Raw genomic sequence first — 17,498 nt, forward strand, 5'->3', positions numbered from 1 at the left:
TTTACAGAAAAAAAAAAAAAAAATTCTTCTGTCTCTGTTAGGAAAGCAGGGAAAGGCTGCTGTCATCGTCCAAAACACAGTATGGGAGACAAGCAAAAAGTGGCGATGCATGCAAGTATGCAAGGCGTCGCATGCGCTGTGTGTGTGCCTGCGAACGTCGCGGCGAAGGGTGCGTCGCGGCGTGTGTGTGTGTCTGCTGTCAAAGGACGGTCCAAAACACAGTATGGGAGAAAAGTGTTGCTTCAAATCACATGACCTCACCTCTGGGCAGTAGTAAAGGAGCACTCTGGCTGTTTTGATATCAAGGCTCGTTTATGGGATGAAATTAAAGAGCTAATATCATGCTTCAGTAATGAGAAACACTTATGTGCCTTTGGCGCAATTATGTGTTCAACAGTGTGTGTGTGTGTGTGTGTGTGTGTGTGTGTGTGTGTGTGTGAGAGTACACAGGCTGGTGACCCGGGGACTTTGTATTGGGGGGCTATTGAAAACAAGAGCCAAACAGTTGGTAAAGTACTGCTTAATTTCAGCCATTATAGGAAGCATGTTTATTTGGAAAAGGAGATGTTTTCTGTACCCCTGAGATTGTGTTGTCATACATAACAATGTGCTGATGTGGTTTAATTTATTTGATCATTCAAAACATTTGATTCCTAATGAAAATTTACTTGTAATGTCGAATTGAATAAAGTATCTAAAATGTGTGTGTGTGTGTGTAGGTGTGTGTGTGTGTGTATATGTGTATTCCCTCCCACCTGTGTGTGAACCTCTCCTCTGTCTTGGGTTAATATTTAAAGCACTGCCCCCTGTTGTTGCCCCCCCACTCCTACCCACACACACACACATACACACACACACATACCTACACACCCATACCCACAAACACACACCTACCCACACACACATACCTACACACCCACACCCACAAACACACACACCTACACACCTACACACACACACACACACACACACACACACACACACACACACACACACACCTACACTTCCCTGGCCCCCACCACCCCCACCCTGTAAAGTGTGAACAAAGCACAAAGGCAGCTCTGTCCAGGCCTATTTATCCCGCGGCCACTTCCTGGCTCAATCACGCTCACCTCTGCTGAGAAGAGGTGCAGGACTGGCCTACGCACGCCAGGGAAGTGGGTCGGGTGTGTGTGTGTGTGTGGGCTTTGAGGTAATGCAGCCAGGAGACAGGCATTTAAAGGGTGGGGAGACACTGGGTAACCTCCCCCACCCCCCTCCAACCCCCGGTGAGGTCAGGGCAGTGGAAAAGGTTGGGGATCCCCCAGAAATGGAGCTGGGGTGCAATGGAGCACACACACACACACACACACACACACACACACACACACACACACACACACACACACACAGCACCCCTCTCCACCACCACCCCCACCTCTCCCTAGCCTGGTGACTTGAGAGAGACAGAATGTGTGAGAGAAAGAGAGAGGGAGAGAAAGAGAGAGGGAGAGGAAGAGAGAGATCTTTACGCGGAAGTGAAAACAGTGAGTGAGATCTCGCATGACTTGGGACACAGAAAGTGGGATGACACGAGACAGTGGACGAGGTTTCTCCTTTGGCAGCGTGTGTCGCGGATCTCAGAAACATGGCAGCAGGGACGCATTAGGAGTGTAATACTTCTGCTACTCATATCACAGCCCATCATGCAACACACTAATTGAGCCTAATTGTGTTTTTTTTTGTAAGACAGACATGACAGCTGTGCTGAGCCAACAAAAACTGAAGTTGGTGTTTGTGCAAAATGAATGAGAGAAAAGGGCTGCTAGTTTATGGGGAAAAGAAAGCAACATTTCCATGTTTTATGGGTTGGTGGGGGTTTGTAGGCTCATGTGAGCTCATGACGGTGTGTGTGGGTGGGTGTGTGTGTGGATGTTGGGGGGGAGCGTGTGAAATATGTGAAGCTCATGGGGGAAGCAGGCTGACAGTTTCTCTGTGGGAGACTTTCCAGTATGCCACTGACTGGCGTCCATTTTAAACACAAACATCCCATTTCAGCTTCCTCCCGCTCTTTCCTCAACAGCCCCCTTGTCCTTTTAACTTTCTTTCTAACATCCCCCCTCTCCTCCTCTCTCCCCTCTCCTCCTCTCCTCCCCTCTCTCCTCCTCTCCCTCTCTCCCCTCTCTCCCCTCTCCTCTCCTCCCCCTCCTCCCTCCTCCCTCCTCCCTCCCTCCTCCTCCCCTCTCCTCCTCTCCTCCTCTCCTCCCCCTCTCTCCTCCTCTCCTCCTCTCCCCTCTCCTCCTCTCCTCCCCTCTCTCCTCCTCTCCTCCTCTCCCCTCTCCTCCTCTCCTCCCCTCTCTCCTCCTCCCTCCCCCTCTCCTCCTCTCCTCCCCTCTCCTCCCTCCTCCCCTCTCCTCTCTCCTCCTCTCCTCCTCTCCTCCTCCTCCTCCCCTCTCTCCTCCTCTCTCCCCCTCTCCCTCTCCTCCCCTCCTCCTCTCCTCCCTCCTCCCTCCTCCCCTCCTCCTCCCTCTCCTCCTCTCTCCCCTCTCCTCCTCTCTCCTCCCCTCTCTCCTCCTCTTTCTCTCCTCCTCTCCTCCCCTCTCTCCTCCCCTCTCCCCCTCTCCTCCTCTCCTCCCCTCTCCTCTCTCCTCTCTCCTCCCCCTCTCTCCTCCTCTCCTCCCCTCTCCTCCCCCTCTCTTCCCCTCTCCTCCTCTCCTCCCCTCTCTCCCCTCTCCTCCTCCTCCTCTCCTCTCCTCTTTTTTCTTCCCTCAGTTGAGCCAGATTTTGTGTATGCTCTTAATTACACCGGCAACAGAGCGAAATTCATTTCTTAACACTGAGCTTTCCCAAGCTTCCCATGTGTCCATCACACACGCGCACACACACACACACACACACACACACACACAAAGAGCCCTCTCCTCCTCCCCTCTCCTCCTCCTCCTCTCCCCTCCTCCTCTCCTCCCCTCTCTCCTCCTCTCCTCTCTCTCCCCTCTCCTCCTCTCCTCCCCTCTCCTCCTCTCCTCCCCTCTCTCTCCCCTCTCCTCCCCTCTCTCCTCCTCTCCTCCCCTCTCCTCTCTCCTCCTCCTCTCCCCTCTCCTCCCCTCTCTCCTCCTCCCCTCTCTCCTCTCCTCCCCTCTCCTCCTCTCCTCCCCTCTCTCTCCCCTCTCTCTCCTCTCCTCCTCTCTCCTCCTCTCCTCCTCTCCTCCCCCTCCTCTCCTCCCCTCTCTCCTCCCCTCTCCCCTCTCCTCCCCTCTCTCCTCCTCTCCCTCTCTCCCCTCTCTCCTCTCTCCCCTCTCCTCCCCTCTCTCCCCTCTCCTCCTCCCCTCTCTCCCCTCTCCTCCTCTCCTCCTCTCCTCCTTTCCTCTTTTTTCTTCCCTCAGTTGAGCCAGATTTTATTGTATGCTCTTAATTACACCGGCAACAGAGCGAAATTCCATTCTTCGCTTGCTGAGGCTTTCCCAAGCTTCCCATGTGTCCATCACCTGCACGCGCGCACACACACACACACACACACACACACACACAAAGAGCCCTCTTCCAGAAGCATGTGTCTATCTGTAATGGCTGGCTGCAGGAGTTTAAGGACTCTGTGGGCCTTCATTGAAACCATGTGTGGTGCTTACTGTACCATGTATAAGTGTAGCAATGCAGCAAGCCGGTGGGCGAGGAGCGGGCGCATCCCCCCTGCCCAGGAGGGGTTCCAAGCACCAGCCTGTCTCTACGCTGTGCAACTCACTGCTCCCCGAAGAAACATGTCCTATAGAAAAGAGCAATTCAGACGCTACATGAAGCACACCATCGTTTCCCAACAGGAGTCAAGTTATGTGGGATTACCCTGAAATTCAAATGGGCCGGCTGAGATAGTGGATCTTACAATCTTACAATTGACCAATACAATACATAAATGTTTTTTTTTTTTTTAAATTAAAAACCCTATGATATCCTTCATTACAATATAGCTAAGTAAATATAAAGTTATACAGCCTGCATGAGATGTTTGATTGACAGAATTATGCTTGATCAATGTTCGAAACAAAGTAGCAAAACAACCAGGTGTGCAAGGACATTAGGGAAATCAAAAGTACGCTGGTCTGGATATTTACAGCACAGATGTGGGTTGTGCTCTTGCAACATGTAAATGATTGGGGAATTAAGCTAGCTGTGACATCAAAATAGTCGTAACACAAAACAAGGAGCCATTAAGTTGGAGAGAAAAGTCAGGCGATTATTCGCAGGGACCTACCCAATGAAATGACGTGGACCCGACTACCACTATTGATCCAAAACATGCAGCCAAACAAGGCGAAATGGTTAACACAGAACAATATCAACATTTTAGGTGTGTGGAAGCGGACCTCAATCAGTCAAAAACAGGCTGAGAAGCCGGATTGATGGCAAGAATCATTCCTGCCTCAAACCGGATTGCTGCTATAGGATAAGGTGCAATTGTAGAATTATTGTGGAACATGGAGGCCTGGTAGAATATTATAGAACCATTTTGAGAGCTGTGAATGCAAATAAGATGTTTCCACTGATTATTTAAAAAGGGTATGAACTATTTTGGACATGGCATTTTCATAAAATAAAGAACAAAATATGAAAAATGGATTCTTTTTGATTCCATGTTTCTCACCACATTGTTCACAAACTTTTAGCCATGTTAAGTGTCATTTTCAGTCAGAACAAACATATTGGTCAAGAGAAAATCAACAATAAATCAGGGGTATGAATCATTTTGTTCTTAACTGTACATGCATACATACATACATACATGCATACATACATACATACATACATACTACATACATACATACATACATACATACATACATACATACATACATACATGCATACATACATACATACATACATACATACATACATACATGCATACATACATACATACATGCATACATACATACATATATGCATGCAATCATTCTCATGCCTGGTGAAGGACATGTCCAGGACTTTAACATGTCCAGGACTTTAACATGTCCAGAGAACCAGGCTTTGGAAAATAATTTTAGAAACCTGTAATTTCATCAACTCAACAGCTGAGGAAAACCTTAGGAATCGCCAGAGTCTCAAAGTGTCCAACTTGCCAACTTGCAGAGAACACTGTGGTCCTCACTAGAGTCTAGGGTTACATAGCAACAAGAAGCTGTGTTTTTAGCGGAGCCCTATCTCTCCCTCGCAAATCTCTCCCTCACAGTTTTGGTTTTAGAACGTGTTATGTAAGTTGAGAATCTCAGCACCAAGGGTCAGAGTGTCCCTCTTCTCTGGGAACTGTGGGGTTCTATTCAGCATGCCATGGCTTCTTCTCTGGAACCTGAACAGATGCATTTGTCTGTAGTCGGTTCAGGGTTGTCAGCTTATTTCACAGACATTCAATCACGATCACAGTAGATCATTGCTCCAACACGCCTGATGAAAAGAGACATCAAATGATCTCTTTTTTCTTGCCGTCTCTTTTCCTGTCTCTCTCTTCTTTCCTCCCTTCAAAGGGAATTCATCCATGCCAAGTCCAATATGACGTTCTCCTGTAACTTTGCTCCATAAAGTGTTTTGTCTTGTGGTGTGTGTGTGTGTGTGTGTGTGTGTGTGTGTGTGTGTGTGTGTGTGTGTGTGTGTGTGTGTGTGTGTGTGAGGTGCGGGCAAAGGAAGTGTAGCCTGGAGGGGCTTTTGTTTGGATTATTAGCACAGAGAGCCTTCGTCCCAAGCCTCCCCCTCCCATCCCCTCCCCTCCCGAGAGCAAGAGCAAGCATCATCTTGCAGCGAGCCCTTGCACTGACAAGGTGTCTATTCATCAAAAGACAGAGCCTGCAACCAGACCCAAACACTCTTCTGTCTGCAGAGAAAATAGAAGAACAGGGTTTGAGGGAAGTGAATGAGTGGGTGTGTGTTTGTGTGAAGAAGTGTGTGTGTGTGTGTGTGGTGTGTGTGTGTGTGTGTGTGTGTGTGTGTGTGTTTGTGTGTGAATGCATGTGTTTCATTAGTTATGTGTGTGGGCATGTATGTATTTTTGCTTTTGGACACATTAGTAATAAGTATTAGAGCCTGTGTAAGTGTGCAGAAGTAACTGTGTGAGTGTGAATGTGTCTGTGTGCGGGCGCATGCGTGCTGGATCTTTGTCTGCAGGACAGTGTAGAACTGAATTTGCCAAACACGTTTTGTCTTGTGCCTTTCTTCTCTCCCTGGTGCTCCGTTGATCCCCGGCACGTCCTGCACATAAAAGTGCCGCGTACAGGCTCACGCTACGGCCTGTTACGCTCACGGATAACCTGCCACGGTTCACGGCGCTCACTTCCACGGCTCACTTTTACGACTCAATTTACGGCTCACGTTACGGCTCACTTTACGGCTCACGTTACGGCTCACGTTACGGCTCACGTTACGGCTCACTTTACGGCTCACGTTACGGCTCACGTTACGGCTCACTTTACGGCTCACATTATGGCTCACGTTATAGATCACATTATGACTCACGTTACAGCTCACGATACAACTCACATTAAGGCTCACGTTACGGCCCACGTTACGGCTGATGTTACGGCTCACGTTACGGCTGAAGTTACGGCTCACGTTACAGCTCACATCATGGCTCACGATATGGCTCACATGACGGCTGTTTACAGAGCATATCAGGCCTCTCCTTATGGATCTCCACACTCACACACTCTCTGATTAGGAGTCTAGATGAATGGAGAATTCAGGACTCTGTGGAGGATCTCACACACATACACACACACACAAACACACACAGACATACACACACATACACCCACACATACACACACATACAAACACACACACACACTCCAACAGACCCTACCATCACTTCTAAAACACACTCAGGCACAAAAATGCACACACACACACATACACACACACACACACACACACACACAGACATATACACATACAAAGACAAAGCCACACACACTCTCCTCCCCGTATTTTGGAGCTTCTAGTGAAATCATTAATGGCTTACAACTGTGAGATGTGTTTTTTCCGGCTGAGTGCTGGTGGCTTTCTGAGATGGTGCCGGAGTGAGTGCTTCAGGCCCAGAGACATGAGTCACGTGTTGGGCTGAACACAGCAGCGGTGGCTCAGAGTGCAATTACACTCACCACATCAATTGTCAATTACAAGATGCTCCTTGTTGGTGCCCCCCACCCAATCCCAATCCTCCCCCACCTTTTTTATGCAGCCCTTGCCACTTAATCTACTAAACCCCTCTTCTACTGCACTCTTTACCCCCCCCCCCCATTAATGCACAAATAGGCTGACACCAGACATAATTTCACTGCATTTCTTACTTCCAGTAACTATATGCATGTGACAATAAACTTCCTTGTATCCTTGTATCCTTGTACACTCTCATAGTGCTCCTAATATGGTGTGTGGTTATTTGGTGACATCATTGGTGAATATGGACCCTTTCAAGAGAGTTCCATCATCAGCATCATAGTTGGCCCCACAAGACTTCCTTTTTAACATTCCATATGTTATCAATGCAGAGGAAGTAGATTGGGGCCCAAATAGAACGTTCAAGCATTGTTTTTGTTTACCTTGTTGAAAGGGTCCATAGACAATTACACACTCTGTAATTTAGCAAGTGTGTCAGCTTCACACGCTACTCTCACTCAACAGCTGCATTTATCACAGCATCAGTGAGTGCAGACTAGCCTGCTAACGTGCTCATTTGCGTTTACAGTTTGTGTTTTTACAGCGGTTTTCTCCAAAAGCCTGTGGGACACTAAGATGGTCAATGTGTGGGCAGTGTTAGAGAGGTGAGAGAGGTGTCAGGAATCGTCATGGCGAGATGTGTGTTTTTAGCTGAGCTGAAGAGTGTGACATCAGGAGAGAAGGATGAGAATGAAACACTGCCTACGGGTGCCCAGCGGGGTCATAGCCTAGGCTACTGTCTGCAGTCTTGCTACGGGTGCCCAGCGGGGTCAGGAGAGGAGGGAAGGAGAGGAGAGAAGAGAGAGAGGAGGAGTGAAGAGATAGGAAAGGAGAGAGAAGAGAGGACGAGTGAAGAGACAGGAGAGGAAGAGTGGATTGAGGAGGAGAGAGGAGAGGAGAGGAGAGGAGAGGAGGAGTGAAGAGATAGGAAAGGAGAGAAGAGAGGACGAGTGAAGAGACAGGAGAGGAAGAGAGGACTGAGGAGGAGAGAGGAGAGGAGAGGAGGAAAGTATATAAGTATATATACTCTTTTGATCCCATGAGGAAAATTTGGTCTCTGCATTTATCCCAATCCGTGAATTAGTGAAACACACTCAGCACACAGTGTACACACAGTGAGGTGAAGCACACACTAATCCCGACGAAGTGAGCTGCCTGCATCAACAGCTTCGGGGAGCAGGAGGGGTTAGGTGCCTTGCTCAAGGGCACTTCAGCCGTGCCTACTGGTAGGGGTTCGAACCGGCAACCCTCCGGTTACAGGTCCGAAGTGCCAACCAGTAGGCCACGGCTGCCCAAGGAGGGGACTGAGGAGGAGAGAGGAGAGGAGGAGGGGACTGAGGAGGAGAGAGGAGAGGAGAGACTGGGTGACAGAGCGTCCTGATGTCCAGTTTCTACAGTATAACAGAGGAGATGTGACAGGCCACAGAAAACCAGTGAAACGAGAGAGTGGTAAAAAAAAGGGAAAGGAAGAAAGAAATGGATAGCAGAAAGAAAGAGTGGAAACAGAACTGCAGTGAGGAACAGTTGTTCAGACAAATCACACACACACACACACACACACACACTCAGACAAATCACACACACACACACAGTTTGCCCTTCAGCAGCGTCCAGTCACAGCGTTCTGGTAAATTTCCAGGGGTCAGGGTCACACAAACACAGGACAACTAATTACAGGACAAACACAAGCATCAGGGTCAGAGGTCACACTCTACACACGGCAGCTGGGTGCGGGCCACACCCGGGGGAGATCTGGCCCAGATCGGGCATGCCTGTGCTGGTGATGCCGGCTGCTTTGTGGGCCGAGAGGCATCGGAGATGTTTCTCAGTTGCAAAACTAATTACGCAGAGCAGCCCTCAGGACACGGAGCATGTGAAATGCTGTCAGAACATGAGTGAGGAGGACAAGGGTGTGTGTGTGTGTGTGTGTGTGTGTGTGTGTGTGTGTGTGTGTGTGTGTGTGTTGCATCCCATAATTGTCTCCTGTTTTGTGACTGCCAGGTTTGCAGTCAGTGAGAACAGCCCTGAAAACATAACCATAAATAAGTTCCCATTTTTATGACTTCCCCTAAATGACTCCTTGAATGTGAGCTGGCCTGATCAATACTCAGTCTAGAGTCCAGTCTGATGGCCTGTGTCCAGCAATGGAAAGCTATTCAGTCTCCCCTGGGAGCCGGATGGAGTCTGCAGCTTCAGTGCCTTCCTTCTGTCCTGTTCTTGTCTATTGTATGCCTCTTTCATTAAGCTTGTCAAAGGTCACTTCTGGTTTCATACTGACTATGAAATACTCAAAAATAAAATATTGATGTAAAGAGGAAGTTTTAGGTTTTTATCACTATGGACATTTAAGTGGAATGTATCGGGTCATCAGGAATATTCCAAATTGTTTTACGTTGCTGGATAATGGGTTGGGTAATAATGTCATTCAATGTGCTCTAATCTCAGCGTGTGCCATGTTCTGATTAACTGATAAGTAGTCGTCCATGCAAGATTCAGTGAGGAGCGGATCCACTGCAGGGAACCCCCCACCCCCCATGTAAATGAGCAAGTGGTGCTGTAGCTCCACCCTCACACAGTCTAAATGAGCCAAAGTGGTGAGCTCATAAATCAGGACGCGTTTTGTGAAGGACGGTGCCCTCGCCAACTACCACATCCCTGTTGTGCAACGCCACATTGTAAAAATGTCAACCAGCGAACAACGAGAGTCCAAATCTCCCTGATGGGCTGCTGAAACCCCCGTGTGGTTTTGGAGCTTCGCCCGAGCGTGACCTGACTCCCATTAAACACTCGGCACCCGCCTTTTTATCAGACGCTTCTGCAGTCAGGCTCGTCATTACACTTAATTTCCCACTCGCTCTCTCCCTGCCTTCTCCCCGGCTGTTTGATCAGCTCGTTGGCCTCTATAACGTTCCCTGGGCTTGGAGAAGCTGCACTGTGTGGTTTGATCAGCTTGTTGGCCTCTAGAACGTTTCCTGGGCTTGGAGAAGCTGCACTGTGTGGTTTGATCAGCTCGTTGGCCTCTAGAATGTTCCCTGGTGCTTGGAGAAGCTGCGCTGTATGATAGAATCTGCCTTGTTGTTGGTGATTTGCACGTGTGTTTATACCATGTGCATGTGTGAGTATTTTTAGTAGGCCTGCACAATTATTGTGATCGCAATCGCCAATCACAATATGGACCAATGAAATATTCTAATCACAAAAGTTACAAATACCATGCAGTGTTGATCGAGCACTTCTGATTGGTGAGCTTTAGTCAGCCAGAAGTGGCACAACTTTAAGAGACATATTGAATATTGAATTAAATCAATTCACTGACATCCAAAAATAATATCACAAATTCCAATCGCAGTATCCGTCGGAAAAAATCGGAATGAGATATTTTCCCCAATTTGCTCAGCCCTAATTTTAGGTATGAGGATGTGTGTGTGTGTGTGTGTGTGTGAGTGTGTGTGTGTGTGTGTGTGTGTGTGTGTGTGTGTGTCTGTGTGTTTGTGAGTTTGAGTGCATATGTGTGTTTGTGTGTATGAGTGGATTTGTATATTTATGTGTGTGTGTGTGTGTGTGTCTGTGTGTTTGTCTATGTGTCTGTATGTATCTGAAAGTGTGTGTTCCTGAAAGTCTCACACCCCGATGTGTGTGTGTGTGTGTGTGTGTGTGGTGTGTGTGTGTGTACAGGAGTACAGGAGTCCCAGCATGAGAAGGTGATCCATGTGAATGAGGAGGGAGATGGAGAGCTTCACAGCCCCAACTTCCCCCACGTCTACCCGCGGAGCACCCAGCTGCTGTGGAGACTCGTCGCAGCCAATGAGAACGCACGCATTCAGCTCACCTTCGACCAGCGCTTCGGACTGGAGGACCCAGAGGATGGAATCTGCAAGTACGACCACACACACACACACACACACACACACACACACACACACACACACACACACACACATACAAACACACACAAACACAACCAGTTACTGTAAGTGTATATAGTTTTCAGATCTACTGCAAAAGGCATCTCTCTCATGATGTCTCTGAAGACAGCCAGGACAGACAATGATGTGTGAAAACCAATGCAAAGAAATAATATACAATTATATGCTTACTAACTGGTTATTTTGTGTGTTGAGACATTAAAACAGCTCATTGTAGAACCAGTGTGTGTGTGTGTGTGTGTGTGTGTGTGTGTGTGTGTGTGTGTGTGTGTGTGTGTGAGAGAGAGAGAGAGAGAAACAGAGAGAGAGACTTCGCCTCTCTTATCTTGCTAACTCTGGCATATTCAGCAAAGCTAGCTTATTTAGTCATGCTTGTAGGTTTGTGAAAGCTCTGTTGATCAGTGAAACTGCACTGTCTCACATGTGCTTCCCTCTGTACAAAGGGCATTAATCCACACAAGTGGGAAACATCTACAGTGGAAGTGCATAAGACAGAAGGCCTTTAGTGATATGCTCACACCATCAGTTAACAGTCCACTAATAGAATGAATGCATGAAGGATTTTGAAAGAGTGAACTGACGTACTTTTAGAACAAATCTAGGTCTAAAGGTCTAAATCTCCATGTTCTCATGTTGCGGCACAGGTCAAAAGGAGTTGAGTAGGATCCAGGCACAGCAGCACACACATGCGCGCACACACACACACACAAAAGCACACACACCTTCACACACACACACACAGACACAAAAGCATACACATACACACACGTGTGTACTCCACCTAAAGGCCCAGGGTGTATGCATGTTTATTGTTCATGCAGACAGGAGACAGTGTGTTTGTGTGATGTAGTTTGGTGATATAGTCAGTCTTGAGAACTGTCTGATGAGGTGGCCCAGTTGAATCATTGATGAGCCATCTGTGAACACACCCGTTCTGGGAAATGTAGCACCTAGAGAGGATTCTATGTCCTCTGTCAGTGTGTGTGTGTGTGGGTGTGTGTGTGTGTGTTGGGGATTGTATTTTGCCACCGTTAAACTGAATGTGAAACCTGGTCAAATATAATATATTGTAAAACGGATTTCACTGCATGCTAAAACTAAACCAAGCAGAGGGTGGCATGAATATCCAGCTCTTAATTCTGAGTGTGTGTGTGTGTGTGTGTGTGTGTGTTTGTGTGTGTCTCTGTATGTCTGTCAGTCTGTCTTTCTGTCTACTGTTCAAACTCAGACTGATTCACCTCCAGATGTCCTGTTTGCCTTGTCCCTATCAGAAGGGGCCTTAGAGAGGGTGTGTGTGTGTGTGTGTGTGTGTGTGTGTGTGTGTGTGTGTGTGTGTGTGTGTGTGTGTGTGTGTGTGTGTGTGTGCATGGTGAGATGTGTTGGCTTGTGTTTATTTAACGTTTCCGTGGATCCCTTTTTTAGTGCCGTGCGTGTCCCGTGTGTCTTTATTGAAAGGCAGCTGAGGAGGGTGTGTGTGTGTGTGTGTGTGTGTGTGTGTGTGTGTGTGTGTGTGTGTGTGTGTGTGTGTGTGTGTGTGCGTGTCTGTGTGTGTGTGTGTGTGTGTGTGCGTGGAGGAGGTCGCCTTCGGCATAAATGCTAACAGTGCGCCTTGGCCTACTGTTAAACACCTGAAAAATATTTCTGCTGTTTTCTTTTCATGACGAGCACTAGGCCTACGCTTCAATGATTTATGACTGAATGGAACGTTGCGTTTTTAAAGAACTGCACGTTGTGTGACAAAGTTTACACTAATCATCATCTTCTAATGTATCCTTATGTTGAGATGTCCATTCTCTTTGCCCCAGGCTATCATTTGTGCGCGAAGCATGTTTCAATTAAGACAGTACACAAGCTATTTTTATTGTTGTAATATTGAATGATTTCATGAATAAATTATGCGACAGTACATTTATGCAGCCAAGGCAAGGGGAAACTCTTCTCTTCAATTTCCCTTCAAATTACGTTTTATTGTCTGAAGACATCTATCGAAAGAATTTAACATTCTAACAGCAACAGCAAAGCAAATGCAAGCTAACCAAAGTGCAGTCGGTTCTCCCGCCATGGTTTTTGAAATCACACACCTGCTGTATCTAAAGGCCCACACATAAGACCTCGACTATCACTCTACCGCCCCCTGTTGCCGCGACACAATTTAATTTACTATAGCTGATCCTGCCTCCTGGCTCCCCAAAATGCCGCATCATGTGAACAGATCAGCAGGCCGGCAAATTTTCACCTCACTTTTCAGACTTCTCTTCCCGCAAATTTAGCGTGGTCTCTGTGTGAAAAGGCCTTCAGTAATTCAGCACATACAGGCTATCTGTTGGTGTGGCTAATTCAGCACAGACAAGCTATCTGTTGATGTGGCTAATTCCGCACAGACAAGCTATCTGTTGGTGTGGCTAATTCAGCACAGACAGGCTATCTGTTGGTGTGGTTAATTCAGCACAGACAGGCTATCTGTTGGTGTGGCTAAATCAGCACAGACAGGCTATCTGTTGGTGTGGCTAATTCAGCACAGACAGGCTTTTGTTGGTGTGGCTAATTCAGCACAGACAGGCTTTTGTTGGTGTGGCTAATTCAGCACAGACAGGCTGTCTGTTGGTGTGGCTGCTGGCATGAGTTGCAGAAGTGAAACTCACTGAACCCTAACAGACGTCCGGCATCCTATTGTCACTGACAAATAACACTGAAATAAGATCCGAGACAAGCTGGGCACGTTTCACTGGCACTAATACCTCATACGAGCCACCCACACACACAATGTCAATTACACCCCAGACAAACACGTCAAACAGAATTAAAGGAGAACCTCCTCTCTAGGTGCCTGCTGATGGGAGTAACATCTGTAATTACTGCGTTTGATTCTCATCCAACAAACGGAATTCAGCGAGGGGCCTCTTTGTCCTCAGACGACAGAGAGACACTGAGGCTTAATGCTGAACACTGTGGTACACACACACACACACACACTCACACACTCACACACACGCACTCACACACTCACTCTCACACACTCACACACACACACACACACACACACACACACACACACACACACACACACACAGGGGAGAGCATTAGCATCTATTAGAGCAGGTGAATCCTGTTAGAACTGCGCTCATCACATTAGCAGTCTTCATAAATGTTTACTTACCGTAGATTGGTTTAGTGGAGACCACCCAGACCGTGCAGCAGTCTGTCTCATTTAGGGGCACAATTACGGGCAGACGCATCACCGTGAGTGGGTTTGCAAAGGCTACACACACACACACACACACACACACACACAGTGAGACACTGTGAGTGGGTTTGCAAAGGCTACACACACACACACACACACACACACACAGTGAGACACCGTGAGTGGTTTTGCAAAGGCTTCTGATGGCGCTCTGAATCACCCGGGGAGGACTTTAATTGGGGTTGTGGGTATCCGTTGACTAAACGAGAATTTTGATTGTGTTTGTGAGCATCTGTGTGTGTGTGTTTGTGTGTGTGTGTGTGTGTGTGTGTGTACGGTGTGTGTCTTGAAATTTCATTGGACAGGGAGAAGCTATTAAACACACACGATTACTATGCTTTACAGGGCGGCCCAACACCTTGAAGTGATACACGTGCATATTTCCCAATTTAATTAATCCAACGGAGACTTGCAACACAATTATACTCAGGACTGATGATGAGCTATTGCGTCTCCTTTCTCTCTCTCTCTCTCTCTGTCTCTCTGTCTCTCTCTCTCTCTCTCTCTCTCTCTCTCTCTGTCTCTCTCTCTCTGTTTCTTTCTCTCTCTGTTTCTGTCTCTTACTCTGCATGTCTTTCTCTCCATCTAGACTGGATGTATAGTACATCTCTTCATATGAGCTGTAAGTAAGACTTCAGAGCTCTCTCTCTCTCTGTGTGTGTGTGTGTGTGTGTGTGTGTGTGTGTGTGTGTGTGTGTGTGTGTGTGTGTGTGTGTGTGTGTGTGTATGTGTGTGTGTGTGTGAGCTGTTTATGGACTTCTTTGAGTTGTAAACACTACATGTGGGGGCCATTAGCTGTTAGTTGGAAACGACGATGCCGTGTGTATCGTGTGAGTATGTGTGTGTACACAGGGCAAGCTACGATGCCAGTTGTTTTGAGAAGTGAGAGAAATGTTCTCTCATTAATCCACACACACACACACACACACAAACACACACACACACACACACACAGGAGTTTTTTTAGTAAAGCAGAAGCACTAGTGCTGCTCCAATCTGTCCTTCCTTGTTCTCTCAGGAAAGATCCATCCCTCGTTTCCATTTGTTCTTGTTCTCTGTCTCTCTTTCTGTCTTTCCTTCTCTCTTTCTCTGCATCTCAATCTGTCCATTCTGTCCATTCTCTCTCATATTGCATTAGATCCATTCTGTCCATTCTCTCTCATATTGCATTAGATCCATTCTGTCCATTCTCTCTCATATTGCATTAGATCCATTCTGTCCATTCTCTCTCATAAAAAAGCACAATGCATTCTGTGTTTGATCAGACTTGCCTAAGTGTGTAATATACTTCCTTCAATGTTTGGATCTGTGAATCTTCCCCTGGGTTAAGGTCCAAATAAAAGCATTAAAATGTGTGATATTATTTGTGGAAACTATAACCCACTGGAGTTTAACTGCAACCATAAGCTATGCACAAGTGTTTTTCTTTGGAACTACTGCCTTTGTGCATTATTTTGTACTGTCTGATCAGTTCTGATCTGTGTCCTGTTGTTGCTGTTGTTGTTGTTGTTGTTGCAGGTATGACTATGTTGAAGTGGAGGACCCGGTGTCGGGTGTGGTTCTGGGCCGCTGGTGTGGTCAGTCTGCGCCGGTTCCACAGGTCTCCTCCGGCAACCAGCTCCGCGTCCACTTCACTTCTGACGAGTACTTCCCCTCAGAGCCCGGTTTCACCATCCGATACAAACTACTGCCGCAGGTCAGGAACACACTGTTTCTGCTTTCTTCTCTTCTTCCTCCTCCTCTTCCTTCATCATCATCATCTTGCTTTTCTTCTCCGTCTTCTTTCTTCACCTCTCCCACATTTCCTCTCCTCCTCCATCTTTCTCCCTCTCTTTTTTCTCTCTTATATAATGGTTAATGTAACAATCACAAAGTGTGTTATGCAACGCTGGCGTTCTGTGTGGGCCTGCTAGGCCGCCGTAGCCCTGTGTGTTTGGATATTGTGTAGCAGATCAGGAGCACCGATCTGCCCTCAGCCATGTTCGCTTCGTTACACCTGTTTAAAATTCCAGGCCTTATCTCTTCAAACAACCAGAGCTTGCGTGGGTGTGTGTGTGTGTGTGTGTGTGTGTGTGTGCACATGTGTCTGTGTGTGTGTGTGTGTACATGAGGCAAGCTACGATGCCAGTTGTCTTGAGAAGTGAGAGAAATTTTCTCTCATTAATCCACACACACACACACACACACACACACACAGGAGGTTTTTAGTAAAGCAGAAGGCTGCTCCAATCTATCCTTCCTTGTTCTCTCAGGAAAGATCCATCCCTTGTTTCCATTTGTTCTTGTTCTCTGTCTCTCTTTCTGTCTTTCCTTCTCTCTTTCTCTGCATCTCAATCTGTCCATTCTGTCCATTCTCTCTCATATTGCATTAGATCCAGTGGGGCCTTTGTCTCTCATATAGCTGCCCTCTGGGTGCCCTCCCCGTGTGTCAAAGGGTGTCTCTCTCTCTCTTTCTGTTTCTCTCTCTTTCTTTCTGTTTCTCTCTCTTTCTTTCTTTCTTTCTTTCTGTCTCTCTCTCTCTCTCCCTCTCCTCTCCCTCTCCCTCTCCCTCTCTCCCTCTCACCTGTCGGAGGAGCATCAGGCTGCCCTGGAACAGCCACTGACTCTCAGGGCCAGATCTTGGTCGTTTTTTTCTCCATCGTCAGTACTCGGCGATGTCTAGCGATCAAGATCCATGTAACAATCGGCCGGATGTCTCCTTTAAGGCATGATGAAAGGTTGGGGTTCACTTTTTCGAAACTGTTCATCTTTGGGATCTCACTAAAAAACAAAAAGGAACTGTGCACTTCCATGAATTTGTTGATTGGCCAAGAAAAACTAACCATATGGAAGGGTAATCGGTTGGAGGGGGAGGGGCGGATTGTCAACCTTGTGGATACATTTTTGGTGGAATCAAGGCTTAGGGTTGAGCATGTTTGCTTTAAAGTTTTGGACAATGTGACTCTTTTCTCGCAGAAATGGTGTATTAACAAATGTCTGATCTTCATTGCTGATGGCATCCTGGCATTTATGTGGTGATATGTGGGGTTATGCCATGGTGTGGGTGTGACTGGGGGGAGGGATACATTCTAGCTTTTTAGTGTTTTGATCCATACAATGGTTCAATAATGGGGTTTTAAAAGTCTCTCTCTATCTCTCTCTCTATCTCGCTCGTT

At 47.2% G+C, this 17,498-nt stretch overlaps 1 protein-coding gene across 1 annotated transcript in view; it reads left to right on the plus strand.

Annotated features, from left to right (window-relative positions):
• The window catches only part of pdgfc (platelet derived growth factor c), a 60,551-nt gene that overhangs the window by 25,459 nt on the left and 17,594 nt on the right, over positions 1 to 17,498 (plus strand). The window contains exons 2-3 of the mRNA XM_048263244.1: positions 10,849 to 11,050; positions 15,862 to 16,039. Coding sequence (XP_048119201.1) covers positions 10,849 to 11,050; positions 15,862 to 16,039 — 380 coding nt within the window. The remainder of the gene's footprint in view (positions 1 to 10,848; positions 11,051 to 15,861; positions 16,040 to 17,498) is intronic.

Source organism: Alosa alosa, chromosome 14, assembly GCF_017589495.1.
Source record: "Alosa alosa isolate M-15738 ecotype Scorff River chromosome 14, AALO_Geno_1.1, whole genome shotgun sequence".
Lineage (NCBI taxonomy): Eukaryota > Metazoa > Chordata > Actinopteri > Clupeiformes > Clupeidae > Alosa > Alosa alosa.